General features: G+C 37.5%; 1 protein-coding gene across 1 annotated transcript in view; it reads right to left on the reverse strand.

Annotated features, from left to right (window-relative positions):
- LOC107834916 (zinc finger CCHC domain-containing protein 3) overlaps nt 1–10,437 on the reverse strand; it is a 24,105-nt gene extending 13,668 nt beyond the window's left edge. The window contains exon 1 of the mRNA XM_016666928.1: nt 9,484–10,437. Coding sequence (XP_016522414.1) covers nt 9,484–10,423 — 940 coding nt within the window. The 5' untranslated portion in view covers nt 10,424–10,437. The remainder of the gene's footprint in view (nt 1–9,483) is intronic.
- Nucleotides 10,438–11,284: the final 847 nt, after the last annotated feature.

Raw genomic sequence — 11,284 nt, forward strand, 5'->3', positions numbered from 1 at the left:
TAGTATACCGTATTTTCCGCACTACGAGGGGGTACCCAAACGTTTCCAGAATGACGCTGCTGCGCTGCAGTTTTTGTAGTACATGATTCTGCCGCTAGTTATTTGTTCAACCACGCCTTCTCAATCAGTGTGCCAAGCGGCGTTGATATGGAAGGTTTCGTCTAGCCGCAGTGAATTTTCTTGGAAGGGTTGTTTTGTCCAGCCGTCATTTTTCTTCATGGAGAAGTTTTATGAGCAGTGCGCGGCTGTGAAGTTTTGCTTCCTGCTCGGGAAAAAAGCATCGGAAACCGTTCAAATGTTGAAGACCGCTTACAAGGATGACGCTATGTGTCAAGCTCAAGTTTACTCATGGTTCACCCGCTTTAAAAATGATGAAATGTCAATTGATGATCAACGGCTTTTTTCCCAAGCCGCCGACTTCGTTTTCGCCCGTAGAAGAACTACTATCCCAGCATGTACCGAGCGCTTACTCGGTGCATGCTGGGATAGTTGTCAGAACGCTGGTTAGTAATCTATTATTAAAGTTTGACTGACCTATCTACCTACCGACCGTCTAGAATCAGGTTGTCTGCAGGTCATTTAGCACCACGTTCTCCATTAACATGCAATGCGCAAACGGAGAAGGGCCTATTCGTGGAATACTCTCCTCGCCGACCAGAGTCAGACTGTTTTGTTAACATTCCCTATAGTGCAGCTCCATCTAGTGGATGCATAGCGTAACTCCGGCCTCTATTGTAGCGTCTATTCTATGCGCCTTATAATGCGGTGCGCCTTATATATGAAAAAAGATTTAAAATAGGCCATTCATTGAAGGTCCACCTTATTATCCAGTGCGCCTTATAGTGCGTAAAATACAGTACTTAAAATGTACTTTCAAAAATGTAAGTATGTTTAAAATATACTAAAGTATACTTTTTTACAGTTCGGGAGCCATGTTAGCCATTTGTGTNTGAGTGAAGATTACTGGTGGTGAGCGTCAATACAAACGATAAAATAAAACTAGCAACAGGAGAGAAACTTAAAGAGGACATAAGAAACCAAGAGAAACGAAGCTGAAGTTGGTTTCCAATTCTAGCTTCCAAAAGCTAAAGGGCGATTCCACTTAATTTTTCACTACTTTCCGCATCTTTAATCAACTCTAGTTTAAAAACTACTACACCTAGACTCTTCAAACCTGGACTAGATTATTCTCCTCTTCAAGCAGAATATTTAAAACCATGTTTGGGAATTAGTGAAACCTTTTTCTGATTTGTGAAAACTCAGTAAAATTCGAATTTCACCTTTTTTTTTTTCATTTGGATCACCATAAATCTGCTCTAATTAAAAAACTACTACAGCTAGACACTTCAAATCTGGACTAGATTATTCTTCTGTAATTGCAGAATATTTAGAACCATGTTTGGGGTTTGTGAAACTTTTTTCTGATTTGTGAAACTTCAAAAAAAGGCAATTTTGCCCTATTTTTCGGTCTCGATCTCACAGGAGCTGCTCTAATTCCAAGACCTAGACTCTTCAAACTTGAACTAATTTATTCTGCACTAATAGTAGAATATTTAGAATCATGTTTGTGATTTGTGAAACTTTTATCCGATTTGTGAAACTTCAACAAAGGTTGATTTTACCACTTTTTTGAATCTGGATCACATTAGAACTGGTCTAATTCCAAATCTACAACACCTAGACTCTTCAAACCTGGATCAAATTATTTTCAATTAATAGCAGAAAATGTAAAACCATGTTTTGGATTTGTGAAACTTCCAAAAAGTGCGATATCACCACTTTTTTTTTTTTTATCTCGGTCACACAAGAACTGCTGTAATTCCAAATTCACAAGACCTAGACTCTTCAAACTTGGACTAAATTATTCTGCTCTAATAGTAGAATATTTAGAATCATGTTTGGGATTTGTGAAACCTTTCTGATTTGTGAAATTTCACTTAACAGACCCCTGCAAAAGATCTTTCCTTCCAACAGCCATCACCATCTACAATAACTCTGAAAAATTAATGAGTTACACCAACATTTTATTTCCCATTGGGATTAATAAAGTGGTTGTGAATTAGAATTGAATTTGAAAAAAACTGCATGGAACATATATGAATATATGTGAAGTTTCACAAATCACATAAAGGTTTCACAAATTCCAAACATGGATTAAAATATTCTGCTATTAGAGCAGAATAATATAGTCCAGGTTTGAAGAGTCTAGGTGTTGTAGTTTCGGAGCTGGAGTGACCAATATCCAAAAAATGTCCAAAATCAGCCTTTATTGAAGTGTCACAAATCAGAAAAATGTTTCACAAATCCCAAACATGGTTCTAAATATTCTGCAATTAGAGAAGAATAATCTAGTCCAGATTTGAAGTGTCTAGCTGTAGTAGTTTTTTAATTAGAGCAGTTTTAGTGTGATCCAGATGCCAAAAAATAGTGATTATCAAACTTTCTTGAGTTTTCACAAATCAGAAAAAGGTTTCACAAATCCCAAACATGGTTATAAATATTCTGCTTGAAGAGGAGAATAATCTAGTCCAGGTTTGAAGAGTCTAGGAGTTGTAGTTTTTTAATTAGAGCAGTTGTAGTAATGAAAGAGGTGCCAAAAATGGTGATTATCGAACTTTATTGAGTTTTCACAAATCAGGTAAAATTTCACAAATCCCAAACATGGTTATACATATTCTGCTATTAGAGCAGAATAATTTAGTCCAGGTTTGAAGAGTCTAGGTGTAGTAGTTTTTAAACTAGAGTTGATTAAAGATGCGGAAAGTAGTGAAACATTAAGTGGAATCGCCCTTTAGCTATTGGAAGCTAGAATTGGAAACCAACTTCAGCTTCGTCCAAGAGAGGACAATACTAATCAAATACAACTAAATGGAAATGAAGAACAAAATGTATGAATAAACTAAGAAACTAAAGTAAATACAGAGGAATATACTTGTATGGCAAGACCTTTCGAGCAATAATTAATACAGAGGAGTATATGGCAATAACAGACACTATTTTCAGATAAAAGGTAAAATAATATTGTTGAAGTGCCATGGGGCTGTTGGGACCACATCTAGTACCAAGAAGAAATATATCTTACCAGGGGCGCGGTATAGGGGAAAGTGATGACAATTCTAGGGGCCCTGAGTAACAGGGGGCCCTCCACAATTTTTTTTTTTTTCCATAGAGATGAAAACAAAAATCGGTGCCCTGTTAGCAGCAGTCAGTGGAAGACACGAACGATTGTGGCAGTTACTATGCTAAGAAAAGTTATAAAATCAGGTTTTCAAAAAAAGAGAGAGGGAGAGAGAAAAGGGCAAGAGTGTTAATTTATAACCCAGTTTTTCTCCAAGAGAAGTGGGTGGATTGTGTGAGATTATCAACCATTTAGCATAATTAGCTTAGCTACAGACTACTGTTTGCCTCCATTTCACTAGCATTTAATGAATTAAGGGGGGAAAAATACCAACATATTCATATATTTAACTTGTACCTTTTACCACTTAACAGGCAACAGGTGAGTCATACAGCAGCAGTTATAACCCACATCCTTCCTGACCTGCTCTCTCCTAAGTGAAATTAAAGCTGCAGTATGTAACTTTTATATAAATATTTTTTCCACATATTTGTTAAAACTGTCATTATGTTGCGACAGTATGGTATGAGAGGTAATCTGTGAAAAATGTATTTCCTCTGCTTTCTCCCAGTGCTAGAAACAACCAGTCAGTGGCAGGAGAGTTTTAGTGCTGTCAATCACAATCTCATGTCGTGCTGCTCATCCTTCCTATTCCTCGATTTATGCCGTGCTGCAGCTAGCATAGCACAGAGCTATGCAGATTCAAACTGTGAATGCTCAGTTTAGTTAGCATGGCTACCAATGATGGCAGATAAACGCTTTCTTGTAAATGATAAATTGCTTCTCCACCATTAGCACATTTAGCAGTGAGTGAATGAGGGTAATGACAGCGCTAAGAGCGTCCTACTTGTTCTGATTGGTTGTTTTGGTCAGAACAGTGCATTACTTTAACCAGTAATTCAGGAAGGAGATGGAGGAGATTGATTGTTTTCACAGATTATCTGTCTCATAAACTACTACGTCATGGTGATAAAACGATTCTTGTTCTGGGTTGAGCGGAATAAGTCACTGAGTTCAGACTTTGCTCAGGATGGTTGTAGTCTTCCCAGTCACAGGTTGAAATTGAGACTCACATGTTGTCAATCAGATGTTTCCTCTCCTCTCTACTGGAAAACAAACAAAGCAAAACTTAGAAAGATGCACTACATGAACATCATATAAATGCACCATTCGCTTAAATGTTTTTCACCTTTGTTGACTTGCATATGGAGACTGGTGGAGACAACCAGGTGGTGTGATCATTTCTGACTGAAAAGTCAGTAGTTCTTAAACCGGTGTGATCCTCTCTGCAACCAGACAAAATACTCAAACAAAAACCACAAATAAAAACATATATAACTGTTTTAGGCAATTTATGAAATAGATACTCACCATTTATCCGAGTCTCATGAAGCCCAATAAGTTGTCTTCAACCATTTATGTAAGTTACAATTCCTGCAAGCTAGCAAAAACAAAGCTGTAAATGTGTACACGTTTCATACAGGCAAACACATAGATACACCAGAGACAATTTATGCTATGTTAGATTTTCTCAGTCACTTTTGGTGCATTTCTCAAGTCATTGTTGGCATTTACAAAACAGTAAGCGCATTTCTCAAAACAATTTGTAGAAACAGCAAAAATAGCATTTGTTTGCTTGAAAAATCCTTAGTTCAGCTCTCAAAATTCTGTCAGTTAACATATCAGTAACTCAAAATAATAAGTTATAGTTTCTCTACGTACAGATAAGACGGTCAAATTGATTAGTCATGGGAAGAGGCTACAAAATTCACATTTACGCTTTTGCTGTAATTTTTTGATGGACCATGCTATGGTGATTCAGAAAGAAAAAGACAGAAATGCAGAGAACAAAAAAAGTAGAAAAGGAACCATAGGACAATCTCCTCATGAAAAACTGTACAGTGCTGTAGAAATTACATAATTACACTAGAAAATTCCATCAGAAATTTTAAGGGGCCTGCCACCTGTGCCCACCCCTTTAACCCAGCGTTTCAAATTTGTCATGAAAAATAGATATAAGCAGGTCTGACACACTTAACCCAACACTAGCACAGGGTCAATTTCAATTTTCAATAGTATTTATTAGTTCTTCACAAAGTAAAAAAAACACTTTACTTTTTTTTTTTTGTAACAAAAATTACAATATCCCTTTAACATACATCACTTCCTTCTAAATAGGGGGAGTGAGACTTATACTTACAAAAACCCAAAACAATCTTTGGTGACATTTATAATCACATGCAGAAAGGGGAGGGGGGAAAGGGACTTAAAACAAAAAAAAACAAACAAAAGGAAACACATTAAGTAACAATATTATGTAAAATATCCGGCACTTTCCATATGCTAATATCCTCCTTACTTTTTTTCCCAAATTTCATTTTCCACATATAATCCTTCACTAAGGAACCCACTATCTTTATCACGTTATTTTCACCTATGTCATATTGCTTAGATATATAAATGTTTCTAGCCTTCCATATTGCTTCTTTAATACAATTTACCACTATCCACCACATCAATTCACTTTTCCCACTTTCTTCTTTTAAAAAACCATAAACAATTTTGTCATAGGTTATCTCTTCCTGTTTTAATTCCCACAACCATGGTTTCAATAATTCCCATGTTCTTTTAGCAATAGGGCAAATCCAAAATAAATGCTTTATCGTCTCGTTGTCACCACATCTAGTTCTAGGACACATTGGACTTGCTGTACAATTTCTTTTATACAAGAAATCTCTTGTAGTTAAGCATTGATTGGTAATTTGCCAGGCAAAATCTTTCTGTTTGTTTGTCAAATGTTTGTTGTTTACATTTCTCCATATTTTCCTAACACTTTCCTCATTAAATTTTTCTATAAGTGTTAGTTTTTCAGGTCTAGACAATTTTCTTTCTATGTTCTGTCTTTTCACTAAATCCGGTGTTAATTCCTCAATGCCTCCTTTAAGTTCTTGTACTACTGAATTAAACATTGCAGGGTAAGAGTCCGAAAAGGGTGAATGTAATGTAACTCTCTTTCCCCAAGTTTTTAATACTCGAGCCCCTAACCAGAATTTAACGTAAGGCGCCCAAATGGGCTCGGGTTGTATATTTAGGCAAACCTTCAGAATAGGTGTAATGAACATTGCTCTGAATTTTATTCCTAAATTTGGTACGTTCCTACCTCCTTCGTTCACCGGTCTATACATAATTTCCCTCCTCAATTTTTCATGTTTACTCCCCCACAGAAATTGAAACATTATTTTCCGTAATTTAGTCATTACCCTGTGAGGCAGTGGGAAAATTGATGCCAAATGGGCTAATGTTGAAACTAATTCCGTTTTTAATACTAATACCTTCCCTGTTAACGATAGGTCTCTTTCTCTCCATTGCAATAATTTCCCTTGTATTTTTGACCATTTTGTCTCCCAATTTTTTACTCCCATATCTTCTCCTATCTGGACTCCTAAGACTTTTATCGCGTTGTTTTGTTCTATTAATCCCCAATTGGCCTTTCAGTCGTTCCAATTCCTATACATTACCTCACTTTTAGATTTATTTATTTTCAATCCTGAAACTATAGTGAATTTATCACATACTTTCAAACTTTCTTTTATAGCCGCATTATCTGTTAGAAGGAGAGTCAAATCATCCATATACATCGTTAGTTTAATATCTCTACCATAGTACCCGGGGGGAATAATTCCTTTAATCAACTTGTTTTGTCTTATTGCACTTGCTAATGGCTCCATGGTCATAATGAAGAGTAAGGGGGACAGTGGACAGCCTTGTCTCACCCCCGCTTTTACTCCAAAAGGTGGGGTGATCTCCCTGTTCACCATCACCACACTGTAGCAATCATTATACAACACCTTAATCCATTTTATGAAAACCTCACCGAAGTTAAAACGGCTCAATACTCTTTCCATAAACCTATGGTCAACACTATCGAAGGCTTTTTCCAGGTCTATTCCTAGTATAGACAAGGGGAGGTTTCTCTCTTGGCAGTATGTATAAGTGTCTCTGATCAGTGCTAAGCTATCAGACATCTTTCTTCCCGGAATGCCACACGTCTGTTCTTTATCTATTATACTAGCAATAACTGTTTGTACCCGGAAAAATAAAACTTTTGATAAAATTTTTACATCTAGTCCCAGCAGTGTTAAAGGTCTCCAATTTTTTAAAATGTTTTGTGGGCCTTTCTTATAAAGCAAAGTAATCATTCCTTGATTCATCATATTTGGTAATCTTCCTTCTCTAAAGGCTTCATTATAGACTTGAAGCAAGGGTTCTTTTATGATATCCCAGAAACAGGCATAAAATTCCTTTGGCAGGCCATCCCGGCCTGGGGTCTTGTTATTCTGCATGCTCTGCATGGCTTTTGTTAATTCTTCTATTGTGATTTCCTGGTCCAGACTCTTCCTCTCACTTTCAGTTAATTTATTAGTCATTTTGGTTAAAAAAATAGGGAAAACCTTCTTCATTTGTCTCTTTGCTTTCATAAAGTTTCTTGTAAAATTCATATACCTCTGTATTAATCTGTTTACTATTTTTTAATTCTTCTCCGTTTTCTGTAATCAATGAGTTGATCCAATGTTTGGATTTTAACAGTTTCCTAAAAAAATAACGTGTACATTTCTCATTTTCCTCCAAATGTTTTACTCTACTCCGAACCAAAATACTTTTACTTTTCTCATTTAGTTCTGTCATCATTTCTTTTTTAAGTTTCACTATTTCCTCACTGACTTGAAAACCCGCATGTAGTAACTTGTAATATCTTTGCAGTTTAATTTGTTTTCTCCTTATCCACTTCCTTTTTTCTCCTGCTATCCTCCTGCCTTCTTTACTGAAAAACTCTTTTGTTCTATTTTTAATTTCCTCCCACCATTCCCCCACGGTCTCATATAGGATAATTAATGATAACCATTGCTTAAATTTATATGTATATCTTGTTACTATTTTTTCATTTTTTAGTAAGCTTGTATTTAATTTCCACAATCCAGCTCTTTGTTTTTGGGAATCCACAAGTTTCATTGAAACCGTTATCTTATGGTGGTCGGAAAAAGGAACCGGGTCCACTGTACATGTAGTTGGTACAATCATACACGATGTCAATACATAATCTATTCTTGAAAACGTTTTCCCATTTGACCAAGTATACCCCGATTCTTTTGGATGCAAAGTTTTGAAAACATCAGTAAGTTTACAATCATTTATTAAGTTATTCAATACCTTTGAACTTGTATCTGTTCTATTCGTAGAAATGTTTTTAGAATTTCCACCTCTTTTTTCTAGTATACAATTAAAATCTCCAGCTATTATCACATTTTTCCCACAACATATATACGTCTGCAGATTTTGCAATAAAATAACTCTCACTAAGGTCAGTAGGCCCATATATGTTGATTAACCTTATTTTGAAACCTTCTTTGTCTAAGTCTATTAATAGTACTCTTCCATCTACTATATTCTCCACTTTCTCCATTTGAAACTTTTTATTATTGAACAATATTGCTACTCCTGTAGCCCTATTTTGATTATCTCCTGACCATATTGACAAACCATGGGTCCATCTTTTTTCATATTTACTATAATTGTCCATAAATGGTAAACCACATTCCTGTAATAGAAAAAGGTCACCTCCACTGTTATATAGGTGATCAAATACCGTTTGACATTTAACTTCATCTCTCAACCCTCTCGTATTTATTGTTGTAATATGAAATTGTGAGATGTCTTCTTGTAGAGGTGTCCTTATAAATCTACTTAATCATTAGTCTTTACCTTTTTCTTTTTCTTTTTTTGTGTCTTCCAGTTTCCGAGTTGACTTCTGTCCATCATTTCCTCCGATTCCCCCGTCGTCTGCTGAGTCGTGCCAGTCAGGAACACTATTTTCTCATCTTCCAAAAAGGGTGTCACATTTTGAGTAGTTGTTGGCCAGTTTTCTATATCTGGGCCCCCTGAAGAATCTGTAGAGGGGACCTGGGGGCGTTTCTTAGAATTTAAATTGGAGGAGCAAACCTGAAATGGTGGAAAAAAACTGTCTGATGAATTTTCGTCATCTGGGAAGAGGGTTGTACTACACCCCTCTGTGTTCCCTCCTGTTGATGATTCTGGTTGCAATGATATCAAGTCTGTCATCATAAGGTCTAGTAATCCACCGCATTCTCCTACTGTCACCATGCTGCGATAGTTACTTTGTTGAATGCCTTCCCGCTGATTTATCTTTTCCTTGTTTTGTGGATCCGCTTGTCCTACCTCTTCCGCCATCGTCTGGCTGTGTTCAAACTCCATTCCCGCCGTCTCTCCTAGTCCCTCTTCCGTCATCCCTCTATGGTGGATGGGGGGGGTGTGCGTCTCCGTCTGTACTTCCAGCCGTCTAAGTGGACCAGGTGTTACCAGGTTCCGCTGTTCCTCTCCTGTTTCCTCCAAGCCACCCGGTTGGGGGGTTTCCGAAGGGGGGGGGGCGGGTTCAATTCCCTCCTTTTCCTTCCTGTCCTCCCCCTCCTTTTGCGGTTGTTCTTTAGCTGGTCCGTCCTCTGTCACTTCTTGTTGAAATAATATCTGGTCTCCCAAATCTAGAGTTGATTGTTGTTGCGGTGTCTTTTTTACTCTGTTTGCATATGAGCTAGGGCAGGTTTTAAAGGTGTGTCCGCTTTCACCACAAAGGTTGCATTTCACTGGGTCTGGACAATTTTTAGTTAAGTGTTCTTTGCTGTCGCAGTTCCTACAATGTATATTATGGCATTCTGCCAACAGGTGTTGTTGAGAGCCGCACCTGTGGCAAATTTTTGGCTGACCTGGATAGAACACATGGCCTCTGATTGCACCCAGTTGTATCACAGGTGGTAAATGTTGTATTTCACCAGTTCTTAAATCTCTTTTTAATTGAACAAAAAAACGTCTGCCCCCCGTCCTTATTCCATCTTCGTCTCTCATTTCGTATCCGTGAATCACCGTACTTCTTTGTTGCAGCCATGTCTTAATATCCTCCATGCGAACTTGCTCGGAAAACATCAGGACTGTAATTGTTTTTGGTTCCGTTTGCGAAAGGGAAACCATTCCAACATTAGCCAATTGCGGTCTTGTCGTTTTTAGACTCTCAAAGTTTCTCAAACATTTTTCGAAAAAGGTATTAGTAGTAAATACTACCTCAAAGGTTTTTCTTCCAGGAAGTGCGAAGATATAGTCCAATTGGGCTGGTAGAAATCCCAGTTCCTTTTGCAAGATCAATCGGCTGAATTGAAGTCTATCCATTTCTTTGTCATTCTGCAAGTCGAATCTCACTGCGTTCCTGCGGGAACCAGGCGTGGCCATAGGTGAAGACATCCTCACCACCTACAGGATCACAGGGTAGCTGTGACTACTGTCAGGTATATTATGACATATGTGTCACCATTGAAAAGCGAGACCGACGACTATAAGCTTCGCACATGTGGTTCTCACTCATGGTCCAAAATAAAAAACATGATGAAAGTTGGTAATAGTTAATTTGTAAAAACAATTTCAATTTTCATATTAAAGATTTTAATTTACACTCAAAAACTCAGACAAATAATAATTTTATGTAAGCAAAACATGAGAAGTCACAGGAAATGTGTATTCTTCCCACAATGCATTGTGAGATCTGATTCAGCGCTGTGAGAATCCTCACTGCCTCTGTCTAGGACCCGTTGCTATGGTAATTAATTATCTGCACCTGGGCTGGCTCTCTCCCTGGTTTCTATACTTGTGAGACACCCAGCGTCGTTCTCAGGGCCCTGACAAAAAACCATAAGCCCTAGGAAAATTTTGAAAACATTTTACAGGAGCAGGCATGTGTATCTATCTCATGACCAACTTTGAGATCAATAGGCCGCTTTTTGTGCCTGTGAGGGGGAGTTAAAGAGAGTTTTGGAGTCAGACCTCCACTGTCCTGTGTGTGTGTTTCAGAGAGAAATCTTAGTGATGCTGCGAGTTCCTCAGATTAAAGTTTTTTCGTTTTTTTTAATTTATGTCGTCATTTTATCTCAGAATCCCACTAAAAGTAATAGCTCCAATGCCGGGATCGAGCCGCTCGTTTTGATACCACTTTTGTTGGTGGGCACGCAGCGGTACGAGCCGCATTAACGGTAACGGAAGAAAAATATGGAATAACTAGAAAATTCCGCAGAAATTTTGAGGGGCATGCCAAAGTGTGCCCGTCGCTTT

This window comes from Poecilia formosa, unplaced genomic scaffold, assembly GCF_000485575.1.
Source record: "Poecilia formosa unplaced genomic scaffold, Poecilia_formosa-5.1.2 Scaffold847, whole genome shotgun sequence".
NCBI lineage: Eukaryota > Metazoa > Chordata > Actinopteri > Cyprinodontiformes > Poeciliidae > Poecilia > Poecilia formosa.